The sequence below is a fragment of the Topomyia yanbarensis genome, chromosome 3 (genome assembly GCF_030247195.1).
Source record: "Topomyia yanbarensis strain Yona2022 chromosome 3, ASM3024719v1, whole genome shotgun sequence".
Lineage (NCBI taxonomy): Eukaryota > Metazoa > Arthropoda > Insecta > Diptera > Culicidae > Topomyia > Topomyia yanbarensis.
In genome coordinates this window covers 274598738-274613457 of record NC_080672.1, presented here as the reverse complement: position 1 = coordinate 274613457, position 14720 = coordinate 274598738, and the positions used below count along the sequence as shown (strand labels likewise).

Genomic DNA, 14720 nt, shown 5'->3' with positions numbered 1-14720 from the left:
CATTGAGAATATTGCAATCTCCTTCCATAATTTGAACCATAACACGGGTCGCATGACGCTATGGAATTACGGTTCCCTGTTTGGTAGGTTATTAGCATCGGAACAGGTGGTTCGCAATGTAGCTGCTTGAAACAACGACTACCGACGCTACAATGCTTATCTAGGCTGTTCCAGGCTGATTCGGTTAATTATTATTAAGATGCTTTCGCAGTTAAGTGATTTTTTCAGCAGGAAGTTTTAAGTATGGGAACAAACTTGAATAATAGCCAACAGAGCAATCATTGCACAGTAGTTTACCGTTGGAATTGCTATGAGCATTATTCCAGGATCGGTGTTTAGCGTTAAAATCACCGAGTATAAAGAATTTTTTCGCATTTCTTGTTTTTGTAAGTCTCCTTACAAGAAATTAGTTTCCTCGTCTGTGCACTGCAAATACAAATACTTTGCAGCAATAAAAATGATACCAAGGTCGGTTCCAATTTCGATACTTAAACGCGCGATCACCTTGGTGACAAAAGACGGTAAGACGTGATGTTTGATTCAGCGATTAACCGCCATTGCGATTCCTCCACCGAATCCAACAGTTCGATCGAATCGATGAATAACAAAATTAGAGTTACTCTTCAATTTAATATTATGCCTTTAAAAAGTTTCGGTAGCAACGGCCATATTCACATTGTCTACTCTCAAGAAGTTGAATAATTTGTCTTCGCATGTTTTTGACGAACGTGCATTCCAATTATATAAATTTAAATGATTATTTAAAGCCATTATTGAACTTTAAATTCGTTACAATTTTGTTACCAAATTCCGACCCAGTTTGAAAAGCTTCAAATATGGAGATAAAATTTAGCATTCCAGTCATCAATTGAAATATTGATTGCTGCAAGAAAATCAATTTTTCTTCCGTAATGTTACCTAGATTGTTCTTTTAGCTGTGTTACCTGCCACTGAATCATAAAATGATGCACCATTGTATGATGGTATGACGGAGGTAGAAGATCCTTATATAGGCAGAGAAGTTGTATTTCTATTTTGTAGTGGAAAATGTGATTTTATGTGTTGCTTTGAACGAGCATTTATATTTTTTCTCGACTAGGACGTGCCCAGAAATTATATTTATGGTTTTCGTTACAATTAGCTCATTTGAAACATTCTGTGGTTTCTTTCACCGGACAAGCGTCTATTGTGTGCGAATTATCACTACAGATCATACATTTGGAATCTAAATGACAATGTTTTGTACCATGCCCAAAGCCCTGGCATCTACGATACTTTGAAATCTGTCGTCTATAATGTTCCCACTTTACTCGTACAGTGGAACGAAAAGCGTGCTTTTTCTAACACTTTCAAATTATTAACCTCATTGTGGTGGTGCGTTGGAGCCGTTAGCTTTTCTCTACATAGGAATGACTTGCGAAGGAGTGAAGCCAAGTAAATTATTCAATTCGTTGGATATTTCTTCCAAACTTTGACCTTGCGGTACCCTTGCATGGTTTATCTGTCATGAAATCGTATGAATAAAATTTATATAACTTCCCCGTAAGATACTGGAGATGTCGTTTTTGGCCATTCATTCGCTGTAACTCGAAATTCTCGCTTTGAAGTCGGAGATCATCACTATTATCGTCGGAGGAGATTGGCGTTTCTTCTCATTGGCATTACGCACAATGCGAGGAAATTTACAAATATCTTCTGCTTCACATTCGGATAAAACATCAAATGAGTTGCTACAATCAATCGGATTTTCGGGTGGAGAAGTTACCCTTTTTCGTTTCTGTTTAATATTTGGCACATGGCATTTCTGTGAGACCCAGATATGTTGGAAGAATTCAATATTTATTTAGGCTGAATTATTCCTGAAAAACTTCTTACTCTTGAAAAAGACTGCTTGAGTAGACAAAATAGGTAGACTTGAGAAAGACTGATTGTCGAAAATATAGGTACTCTTGAGAAAGACTGTTGCTGTTGAAAAACTCTAGGTAAACCAGGAGCTATCAAGATTTGTGACTGGATCGCACGTAGGTTCAAGCCGGACTGTATGTTGTGATTCTATCGTTGGTTTTAGAATTTTCACTTTTTACCATGTCAGGCAGTAAAAAGCTGTATATTGACTTCTCCCACGAACATTGCCAATTTGAAAACAAGAAAGGCAGCAAAACAAAAAAATCCAGAAAAATACACTGAAGAAAATTTTAGCAACACCGCCGACGAACGAGCTAATAACATGTCATCACAAAAAAGTTTGCCTTACTTAATTGCGTTGTTCGCAGCTCATCTGAAGTTAAATTCACAATCCCTTACATGAGGTAGGAGATTTTTCTAACCCGATACGGAGGCGAACCCTAGTAACAATTGAGGTTTTATGGTAGTTCTATAGCCACTCATAAAATTTAGATTGCACTTGTAGCATGCTATAAAACTTCAATTCGACATAGATCTTTCATTAGGGCTTAAATCGCAAATGTAAACAAACTGCGTTTTCGCTATTATGACATTATGCGACAAAAATACTACAAGATTGAGGTGAAAATTAGTTAAAATGGTTTTTAGTTCGATTTATAATTAAAGAAAACAAAACGGCGAAACATACATTTTCTTCGAGATTTCGACTTAGGCCCTTCTTCTCATATGGAATATAAAGGCTAAATTTACATTTTTTGACAGAACCGGGCGTACGGTTATTATTCACAAAATTATTCTTTAAACGGCGGTTCTATTATATAAATGATAAGCAATATCTACTAGGATCATGTGTACTCGATAGTTGTTGCACATAAACATTCGAATATTTCGATATTTTCATGAAATTCGAAGAAAAGATGCACGCGCCCTATCATTTACATTGGGTTTCTATGCGCCCATTTGCTGAGCCCTATTAAAAAGTATACTGTCAAGCTCGCCCATTTACCCAGCCCTACCCAGCAAGACAGAGTCAGTTTAGCCCTTTTACCGCGCCCTTCTGAAAATTATGTACACCGTTTAGCCCTTCCGCAAATGGTGGTTGCTGAAGGGCGAAATCACGACTGGGATGCAAATTGGGCGTAAGCATTTTTTTAGTTTCTACCCACTAAAAGCACATAGGAATTAAATTCTTTGTTATATTGTCATAAGGTTTAACCAAAGATGCTTCCGGAAAAACATGGTCATAAAGTAATTTATACCTACAATAAAAACTACATTTAGAAAAGCATCGCCGTATATTGAAACTGATTTTTCTCCATTTGAGTACATTGCGACTTTGGCCCTATTGAAAGATCTGTGTCGAATTGTTACTTGGGAATGATTCCAGGTGAGAATGTCTATAACCGATAACAACAAAAAACTTTCCATGCTTTAATTTTTGTATTATCTGTATGAATGAAACGCCGCACGAATTGACTAAAAAATTCAATGTCTATAACACATATGACGTAAACCAGCGGTTCTCAACCTTTTTCGTATCACGGGCCCCTCAGAAATCACCCTGGGTTGCTACGGACTCCCACGGATAAACATCGATTTTGTATGCTATCAACATGTTATTTTCAGTTTGTTAGGAAACAAAACTTAAAATTTCAATATGCACTCGGAAAATGTATTTTTCTTCGCGGATCCCCAGCAACGACTTCACGGTCCCTCCCCTGCACAGTACTTCAAATTCCAACTAGGTCGCTACCAATTTTAAAATATTTTTTTTGGCTCAATTTTACAGGTTTAAACCATTAAGCCAATTGCATCTTTCTTCGGGTTAAAAGACTTCTAGCCCTATGTACGGGGGTTGAAAATCGCATTGACTTAGTTTCGTCTAAGCCAATTAACTGCCTCAGCTGTGTCTAAGACAATCGACTTCCCAAGTACGCCAGCTGCATTTTTTGACCTCATTGATCCGGTCGCATCGAACCCATCCCAAGTTTGTCATCTGCGTGGGCACTTTATTCGTCGTTCGTAATCAACAAATCAGTATTACACTTCATAATCGTAATTGCATATCTAAAATGTGCGCCAATTGTGACTATACCGGATTCAGTAATCGATAGAAAGAAACTATAAAGTTGTTCACAGCCGCGTGCAATAGGAAACATAAACGAAGGGCATCCTGTGCTACTTAAACCATATATTTTCCTGTAGAAACCTTCACAACAGTTTATGATTTATGTACAGATTTATTCCATGCATCATTCAATGCGACATACATTTTACGCCCGTGCTTTTGGAGACTCCATTGTTTGTAACGACGGAAACCCAGCTTTGTGTTCGCTTGAGCTTCCAAATCTCTTTCGAACTGAGATTAGAAGTACCCTGCTGCACGTGGTGGTACTGGTGGAGTGTAGTCGCACAATCACGGCCGGACGATGCAGCAGACATAGATGAAAGGAAGCCGGATGAGGTTCGGCCGATGTGAATATAGATAGAAATACAGAAAGCATGAGTGATGCTGCAAAACTTCAAAAATACATGCTACTTTTCAGGTGCGATGTTGGCGAAACATGAACGACAGCGGAAGGGGTGTTATATTTTGGAGTAAAAAAAATCAGCATAGACAAGTATGGGGACGTTGAGATGTACACGCAAAAATGGTCTGGTAATGTTGACCACAATCACTACTAAAAATCATTTATCGACTCATTAGAATTTTAACGAAGGCAGGTTTCCGTTTGAATTTTTCTAATATTTTTTTCACAATTTTTGCGTTAACAGAATAAAGCATAAAAGCATTCAAAGACTTTTAGCACTGAATGGTTATGGTTTTTCTAAGTGGGAGACTGAATCCGAGGTGGTAATATCTAGGAGACAAACGGCATTTTAGTAATGCCACACGTTTTAGTTGCACCTCGATTGTACTGCTGACGTGTCTACAATAGCTTTATTGTGTTGATGTTACAATATGGTGCATAGTAGACTGGTACTTGAATGACTAAAACGATGCTGCATTATGATGTGTGAATTGCTTGAAGAAATCCATAAAGTTTGGACACATCCAGATAATGAAGCTATTGTTTGGAGCGTTGCTTAAAAAGCAATGTATAACGGTAACTGCTTTATAAGGGGTGCAAAGTAGCGCTGTTGGTGTTTCATGCTTTCTCTAGCTGAGGTAAATAAGCTGATAGAATAAAACTGAAAGTATAGAAGAAAAGTTATTCGAAGCAAGAAACTAAAACAAAATAGAATAGAAACGAGCAAACAAAATCAATGGTGAAAATGTTACCAAATTCATTTGTATTTGTATTTTACGCTTCCTATTGTTCGCCATATTGCTTATATGCATGAGACACCTCTGTAATAGTTGTTAAGTTTCACATGTATTATGGTTTTGTTAACACTCTATTTCTACAACACATGAAAGGTATTATCGAAACTAAATAGAACATATAAAAATAGTAGGCGAAAATTTTTGATTGAAACTAAATTATTTTTCAAAGATTATGGAAGCAGTATAATTTCTCGGTGCACGTTGTAGTTCGGATGAGCTTTCCACAAATAATGCAAAATTCTATTTCCTAGTTTACTGTTACTCTTACCCATATATGGCTCCAGCTAGATAGTAGATGGAGTATATCATTTTTTCGATCTATTGTATTTCAATTTTTTTGCAGATCGGCGTCTTCGACAAGCTTAATCTGGAGTTCAAAACTTACGAGGTTTTACATTGAATAATACGGGAATCTGCAGCTAGTAGGTGCACATGCCATTTTTCGATCTTCTGTATTACTAATTAAGTGTTGTAACCGGATCGAACGGAAGTTTAAACTGGCCTGTCATTTTCATATCTTTTTCCCTGGTGCTTCTCACTGCATTAGTATAAGTGGTACAAAAATCGTTCATTTCTTCTAAAACTATGAAAAAGCTGTTTAAATAAGACCAAACACGAGGTGGGACCAGAGGATTTTTTAAAGGAACATATATTCACGAATAAAAGCGATTTTATATTAGAGACTGACAGGCCCGCTTAAATGTGCTGCATACCAAAGACTAAGATGAATCCAGACAACCCAAACAGTACATGAAGTCCTGGAAACTTTACATTTTTTACTTCTAATTTTGCATTCTATTGGTAAAATTATTCATGTACGTTTACAATCCGCTATCTGTTTGTGGATTTTCTGATACTGTTTGCAATATTATGTGATTTCTGTAAATTACAATAGATCTAATGAGAAATCAGGAATCAGAATATAATAGTTTAAAGGACCATCTTATCTCCATTTTAGTCTCATTTGTATTGGATATTTTACAGTCTTAAATTTAAAATATTTCAGGGCTACGGTAACAGCATAGTGCATATTGCATTGGCTTGTTAAGTGTGGCGTCTGGTGTAGCAGGTAAATAAAATCGACTTCTTTTTTATCCGCTTATTTGTTAATAATGAAACTCTATAATAGTCTCCCGTAGTCTCGGTGACCACGCTGAGCTTCTTTTGTTTTAAACAGCCAAGCATTACTCGCGCGTGTTTGCTGTAACACACGCAGATTTCAATTTATCGGTAACAATTGTCGAAAAACTCACAGCGATAAAAATACAATGTAAACAATACACTTTAAGCTACTTCAACCCAAATTTTCAAGAGAATATACCCACTGGGTTATTTTCTACAGCGTTTTTTCCGTGGTGCAATTTGATGTGGTTTTTTCTCGAAACCGCGTTTTTCAAATTGGCCAACACGATAACACAAAAACTACTCAACGAATTGACTTGATTTTTTATGAGAATGCACAATATGTGTAGCCTGTCGATGAAACACAGAAAACTGAATAAAAAAATTCTCCATATTATTTTGAAGAAAAATGAGCCAATTTTACAGTAAAATAAAAGATTTTTCGGTTTTTATGAAGCCATTTTCCGAAACTCGATCCATTTTCTATTTTTTAGGTTCATCAAGTAACTACAAGTTAAAGCTTTACAAAACTTATTGAAGTTCCCGTGTCAGATATTTTTATTAAGAGTTATGGTGTTCGTCGTGGTGCTCCTCGACGTAGAAATGGTTGGACGCCTACGAACGCTCGTATGTGTAGCTTTACGCGACTGAAATATGTTTTCCGCTCACAATGAATGCATAAATAAATCTTAACGTTACATAAAAGATTCATTGTTGCTTTACCTTCAAAATCGTAAAACAAAATAACATACGGTTTGAGAAATAATTACTTTGTTTGATTATTTGACTATCTATAAAACTAATCCACTGGGTATTCAATGCGCGTGGGGAATATGCATGGTCTTGTCTGAGTGTATGATGACATTTGAATTATGTATGAGGGTTGCGAATTGACTATTCGCAAGACGAATTCAATACAAGTTATCAATTTTCAGCAGTCGTATCAACACGAAGAACAAATGTTTTATTTTCATATTCATTGGTTTACTTTTGGTCCATTAACATATCAATCAATTATATCAATTGTTCTTATAGTATTAAGCACTTGCATATGCTTTGGAGCAGTACATGCACTAAATTATTGTCATGTTAACCATTATAATGAGTATAATATAAATTATAGCTTGATTATTGACGCAAAAGGTGACAAATTAATTTTTTTGTTCTTATTGATTTCAATCTTGTTCTAGTATTTAGCAAAAAAAAAGGGGAACATGTCATCGGTTATATATCCGACATACAAAGTTAGTTGCTTTAGGTATTTCAGTAGGGCTACCGTTTAAAATGTGCCTTAGAGAGCATAACAACGCATCAATCATCCGCGGAGAAAGAAGCATAATTGTCATTAACAATACTTAAATTTTTACAACCCAAACAATGCGCGTATTACGAAACTTTTAATTACATAGATATATCGATAAATATCTTAAGAAACTAAAAGTAATCGCTTTTCATTACATTATATTGTTCTTGGAATGGCGTGTTTCGCTGGAATGAAGGAGCAAGGAGTAATACAATCCCTGCCGATACAATACCTGCCGTTGGATCCAATTAAACATAAGCCACACACCCGGATGTCGGCTGTCCGGAGCTGAAGATGCTTTTTTACATACCGAATATATCAAAATTAAATCGGTAAACGATAACTCTATCATAAATTCTCGGCAGCCGGCTGCCCAGAGCAATAAGCGCATGATAGTACTGAGAGGTGCACAGATCGTATCACTCATCAAGGTGAATCCAGATTTGTGTAACTCTACCCCATTCTACACCCAAAACTCGGCCGTAATACCTTTACGGTAATAAGAAAAAAATGCTCTAATAGCTAGACGTTTCATACTAAAACGATCACAACAAAAAATTCCTCAAACGGCAATACCAACACATTCAAATCTTCTCTGCGTCGCACTCATGTTTTATCAATTCTTATTCAATAAATATTATCGCGTCGGATTGTCTGGAAGTGTATAGCACTTCGCTTGTCATTGTATTGTGCATCAAGTGAAGTGAACACTATGTGGACAAAGACGAGATTCGATTTTCTCTACACGACACATTCCTTATTTGAATATCGGATCACACTCGGCTAGCTTCAAAGCACAGTCAGAAGAAACGACTCGGAATAGTGGTGGGGTATTTCGGCTGGTTGAATTAAAATTTCTTTTCTATCACGAACGTTAACAGCAAGGTAGCGACTGCACAAAACATGAACAGTCCTTCCCGTCATGTGCGGGAAGCAAGACCTATGGTTTGGATCCACGTATCCGAACCGAGGGTCGGGATCCAGACACTTGTTTGGATCTAAGCACCAGGTCTGGGTCTGGTTCAGGTCCGGACTTGGTAAGGGGAAAAGGGGATGGGCTAGATCCAGGTACTGGTCCGGATCCGGATACTGGTCCAGATCCGGGAGCTGATTCGGATCTGGGCACGTGTCTGGATCCGGGAGGTCTGGATTTGGGGACTGGTCCGGATCTGGCAGCTAGGCCGGATCCGGAAGCCGCCTAAACTATTTATTGCACTATCCAACCTACCCAGTAAAAAATCCGTAGTTCTGGCTGGTTTCTGCCAATATTGGGGCAGATTCCAGCCTGAATTTGGTCAGAGATCCGCCAGGATTCCGGTTTGTTTGACTCGGTACTAATACTATCATACCAATCGACAGAATTATCCCACATCCGAACAGAGCCGAGGTTGACACATACTGAAAAAGTGTTTGATTGTGTGATGCGCATACATGAACAGCAACCGAAATTCGTCATTCCACCGTTTACTACCTTTGCGGGAATATGAGTTTAATACTGCAATGCGCAATTGCGTGGTCTGTTACCGAAAACACAATAGAATCTTACCCAAAAGTAATAGAAACATACCCGTCGGATTTTGGGTGTACTAAAAAAACTCCTTCCCTTTGCCACGGGAAGATGCAGAGGTATACACGATCTCCATAACAACGTTTGTTACACTAACATTCGTTTCCTTCCCCGGTGACTAAAAGGACTTAACCGGCGCTGTTATTGATATTTCAAATTATAGATCTCTCCAAACATGCACACTGAGGATGGATAGCTACTCCCAGGCCCCATTCGTGGATTCTCTGAGCGATTTCGCTTGTTCTGGTTAATCAAGCAGTAGAAATTATACGGTCTAGTTCCAGCTGTAAGCAATTTGATGTAATATATCCGTATCCGACAAAGCGGCTGAAAAACATTGCTGTCACGATACTGCAACAACTAGGTTTTCCTCCGTGGGAATGCTACAATTTTTCCTTTCTGAACGCTAACTGGTGCCCTTCAAGAAAGCCAACTAGGGCTACTTATCTTTTACTTATTTATCACCGATGGCTGCACCCGCATCAAGTATGGAAAACTCGTTTACGCTGATGGCTTTGCTCCAAGACGATATAGTCAATTGGTATGCAGATCAACGTCGATAGATGTAAGGTGATAAGTTCTGGGCGCTCGACAATTCTAAGGCGCTGAGATTAAACTCCTCCAGCCTATATCATCGAGCGGGTGGCTTCTATCAATGACTTGGGAGAGTTGTTTAACAGAAAATTTTGCTTCGCCGCTCACATCACTACGACAACGACGAAGGTTGTAGCAACATTGGGCTTATGTAACGGAATACAGCTGATTTCGAGGATTTTCACGTACTGCAATATGTAATATGAAGAGATGGCGTTGTGGTCACGGATTTCATTTGACAATAACTATATTTCGTCGAATACCAACGTTTCTAAGGTCTACGTCTAACGTACGGTAACAGTCTTGTGTTAGTCAAGTTATTTTTAACATTTAAACAGGACCATGGCCAAAATATCATCACTTCACATTAAAAACAAATTGGGCGTCTTTCCTACCACTGAAATATGTATACTAGGGCATTGCAAAAAGGCACTCGAATTTAAAATCTCAATGCCCCCCTCCCCCCACCTTTCATGTTGTGACAAATGTCAAAGCAAACTCAGGTGCCAAATTTCACATCATTTGGACAACATTAGACCCCCGCCCAGTTTGACATCACTGTCATGGATTAGGTTTGATGTTTGGCACAGGCACGTAGCCAGAGGGAGCTAGGGAGAAAAAGCCTCCCCACGAAATTTCTCAGAAATGAATTATCAAAAAAAGTGTTTTTTGGTGACTCTTCGCAAATTTATGTTTTGTTTGGTTTGAACAAATTATTGAGAGAATGTTGAAGAAGTTTTCTATTTAGAACTACCAACGACACGATACCTACTCAGTAATTCTGGTGGCAGAATTTTTCGTGGAAGATAACAATTTTTATTTCAATTGAGTAAAAAGCACCCTTAATTGAAAAAATATCTCAAAAACTCAACGTGGCGGTTAGGTATTTTTTACATAGAATGTGTATGCAAAATTTGAAATAAATCGGTGAAGTAGTTTTTGAATGGCAGTCGACACCGCAAATCGTGTGTTTTTCAGAGTCGTTCTACAAAACGCTTCATCACCGAGTCGCTTGTCAATATTTTTGCATGAAAAAATTACAGAATATTAGTGATATGATATTTTATAATACACAAAAGTTTTGGTCAATTTGCTTCACTCGAAGTTAAAAAAATCACAGAAAAGTGATTTTTTTTTGCTAAAACCCTTATTCCCCCTTAAAGGATTCATTTCACATTTGGAAGAAATGGAGTTCATTATAAAGGACAAATTTACAAAGTAATCCCCCAAATATTAAATGGTGTTTTTTGTGGTGTGAATCTAGGTGGACCGACTCATTTCTTCCTACCTGACTCTGCACTTGAGTGAAAAGAAAAAAAATGACCCCTATCGGCCCACCCCTGACTCGATTTCTAGTCCCACCAGGAGTACTTACTGCAAATTTGAAGGAAATCGGACAAGCCGAGCTGCCAGACCAACGCTCCTGAAGTTTGAGACTTTTCGACAATTTACATGGAGAAAAATTACTACTTCACACTTTCACCGCCAGGCGACACTGTAAGTGAAAATAAGAAAGATAATTTGATTGTCTATGACTTGGTCAAAAACTGCTAGTCAATCCGGCTTTGTTAAACGAAGATATTAAACTGCATGGTTGTGTATCAGTACTCGATCCCCGCGATTGTGAAATAACGGTTAGATTTTGCTCAATAGTATGTTCAGAAGAATTATAGTAAATAATACGAATCATGTTTCGGTTAGAACGCCATAACTAATTTTTCAACGGAGGGAGATAGAAATTAAGTGTCTTCTACAAAGTTATAGAACGGGCAATTTGCAGTAATTCTTCCGAACATATCGATGTTCTATCTCTCTTCTAAGCAAAGTTAGTGTTGGCGTCCTCTATGTGGTCACATGGGGAACTAAAAATAGAAAAAGTAATTTCCCGGGATTTGGGAATCCCTAGACTGTCAAAAACCCCGGGGTTCTCGGGAAAAAAGTCTCTGGGATGGAAGCTGTGTGGCATAATAACATCGTAGTGTGATACGCTTATTCGAGCAACCTATCGGAAATAGCAAAACTACTTCGAAAGGTTACGTAACCGACATAGCGTGTCATGATATCCATTTAAGAATATTCTCATCTGTAATAAACCCATATGACTCCTCACATTTTACTAGCAGCTTCTCTGGAGGTAAGTCGCATATTCACAGCGCTAGGCAGTGAGTGATTCCTCGTGGCTTAAAACCTAACTTCCACAGAAGCTCTAGTCGAAGAATTTCTTACGCAGCCGGATGGCTGAGCATCGGCGTCAGTTGCTCGTATAGATTAGCACACTGTTTCGTTAGAGCGTTAAGACTGCTGTCAAAACCACTTTAACTTTCCACTTTTACCTCGTTCAATCCTTTTTCGCCGATAAACTGATCAAATGTTCAATAATTCCATTCATTGAACCGAAAATAGCGAGCAGACTGCGAAAACTGATAAAAAACAATCGCTAGCGCGTGACTGGCAGCGATGTCGTTTCTATCCAGAAACAGTATTGTAATTGTTATTTTTTTAATATTGTTCGTTTACTGTTAAAAAATAACTGCAGAATCTCAACATTACTCAAACACATATGATTGTCCCATTGCGATCACTGGTTTGGTCTTTAGGCAGAAAAGCGTTGTCAAAATTGAATCGTCTTCTATCAGAAATATCATGTAGCTACGCAAAAAAAAAATAGTCAAACAGAATAAGGTAAGAGTGAGGCACCCGGGTTATTCATCGATCACAAGCTGCGAAAGTACAAACACTGATTGAGTATTTATCAACGTGCACCGGAAATAAAATTTGCCCTTTCCGCGTCAGCAAATCCAATTTACCGGCAGTATAGAGAATCGCTACTATAGATTATTTACCGTGAAAACGTGAATATTAAACTTGAAAAAATACAAACTATAAAACAAGAAACAAATCCAACACAGAACATCGAAATGAATGGTAGGATGAACTATATGCATCGAGGAGAGCCGACAACGAACCAATGTACAGTTACACAAAATGAAAACGACAAGCAAATACAACACACAGTCATAGATGAGTTAGTAGCAAATATCGAACACATCGAACAACATCATAGTAAACAACTTGCTACACAGTTTGCCAACGAGAAGGAAATCGGGATGGGAGTGAGTGGGTGGGGACAGCCCGGTGTTAACTGACCATTTCATTTTGTTTTGACATGTCGTCTCACAGAGGTGATGTGTGCGAGTTCCAGGAAGTTTAAATAAATTGGACGCGAAGGGCTCTAAAAGGGCCCATCCAAGTGATAGTACATTTTGGGAAACAAAAAAGGCTGCTCTGAATTTCTCGTTACAGCGAGTATAAAAAGGTCATAACCGGTTCGACGACGGTGGGTGGGAAGTTGTTTTTCAGTAGCCCGGTTATTTGCACAGATTATTATCGTGTCGAACATAAATTTGAATAAATTGTGTAAAGCTTGTTCGGTAGCCCGTTATGATACACCGGGCAGACAAGTAGAAGCTTCCGGGGGAAGGAACAAACGAACAAACTTGAAACTGAAGAAAATATAGTAAGGATAACAACCAAATGACACAGAGATCGAATATAAATTGGTGGAAGAGAGATTGAACTTTTCGAAACTAAAGATACAGAAATAGGGGGCAGGTAAGAAGAGTAAGAAGGTGTTCGTTCGTGTTTTACTTGGGGTAATGGGGAAAATGTTGAGAAGTTAAGGTGTTTGTTTACCGCGACATTTGCCACCTCGCTTGCGGGTGTTGGCAGAGCTCCCAACTCAATGCTATCGTTTTCATAGCTGTAATGATTGTGTCCAGTGTCGTTCTCTTCGTCGTAACTGGAGTCGTCATTACTGGATGCGTATTTGGAGGTTTTGCAAAATTTCGACAACAATTTGTTGTGATTTCTGAGCGCCGGGATGTCCAGATAGAGCAACTGTTTCTGGTGCTCCAGCTGACGCTCGAGATACTTGGTCATATTGTCATCGCTCAGATGGTCACTCGGATGCTGCGAGTTGTTAGTGGTGTTGGATCTACTACTTCTAATTGCAGATATGTGACATGATACAAGCAATATGGCGGCAGATCTAGCCGCACCTGTACGCGAGGTTGACACCAAGACACCTTTGGAACCGTGCAATGGAGCACTGGACGGCCGTCGATTGCCATAGGAACCGATGGAGCCGCTAGATCGTTGGCTGGAACGCGACGAAGGCCTTGCCGACTGTATTGTCAATGGAATCCCTGTGGTTTATTGTGAGTTCGTTGTTGGTTTGTGATTTTTGACGAATGTGTTATAGTGTGGTTTGTTATTTGTTTCATTTTATCGGTAGTAAGGCGCAGATCCAAGAAGAAAAGATAGAATAGAAAAAAGATAAGCGTACGTACCGGATTAGAATCTAGGAATTATGCAGCGTTTCTAATTATTTAAGTTTGTATTTTATCATATGAACGAGAAGAAAGGTCATGCAATTGTATAACTTTCAGCTTTTTAGTGTAAAGCCTTATATCTAATAAATATGAACAGAATAATAAAAACCTTAAAAGAAAGTTACCAGCGGTTGTACAGTTTTGTGGTGGATCAAGACATTTTCCGTTATATTTTGTCACTATTCACTAGCCAAGTAGCAAAACGCAACTAGTTTTAAAGAATCATAGGTTTTGGCATACCGTAAAGCAGACTTTGATCACTCGAAACTTTTTTCATAGATTGCTTATTTTGCCAGAATAGTCTACCGAATCTTTAAAATTTGAAATGAATTTTACTCTAAACTTATAAAATACTGATTTGTTATATTTTTTAGCATATTGTTCGATTTTATATTTCTTAGAAAAGAAATGTATAGAATTCGCTCAAACTTTCAAGATGATTTCCGAGGCCAGGAGGGCCGAGCCTTATATACCAATTGACTCAGCTCGACAATTTGGCACAATTGTATC

At 38.2% G+C, this 14720-nt stretch overlaps 1 protein-coding gene across 3 annotated transcripts in view; it reads right to left on the bottom strand.

Moving 5' to 3' along the window:
* Nucleotides 1–14720, bottom strand: part of LOC131690257 (uncharacterized) — a 113969-nt gene that overhangs the window by 29249 nt on the left and 70000 nt on the right. For 2 of the 3 annotated variants that reach the window (XM_058975883.1, XM_058975884.1), the window contains exon 6: nt 13878–14024. The exons of the other annotated variant lie outside the window; for it this stretch is intronic. In XM_058975883.1, the coding sequence (XP_058831866.1) occupies nt 13878–14024 (147 nt within the window). The remainder of the gene's footprint in view (nt 1–13877; nt 14025–14720) is intronic. 3 annotated transcript variants of the gene reach the window in all.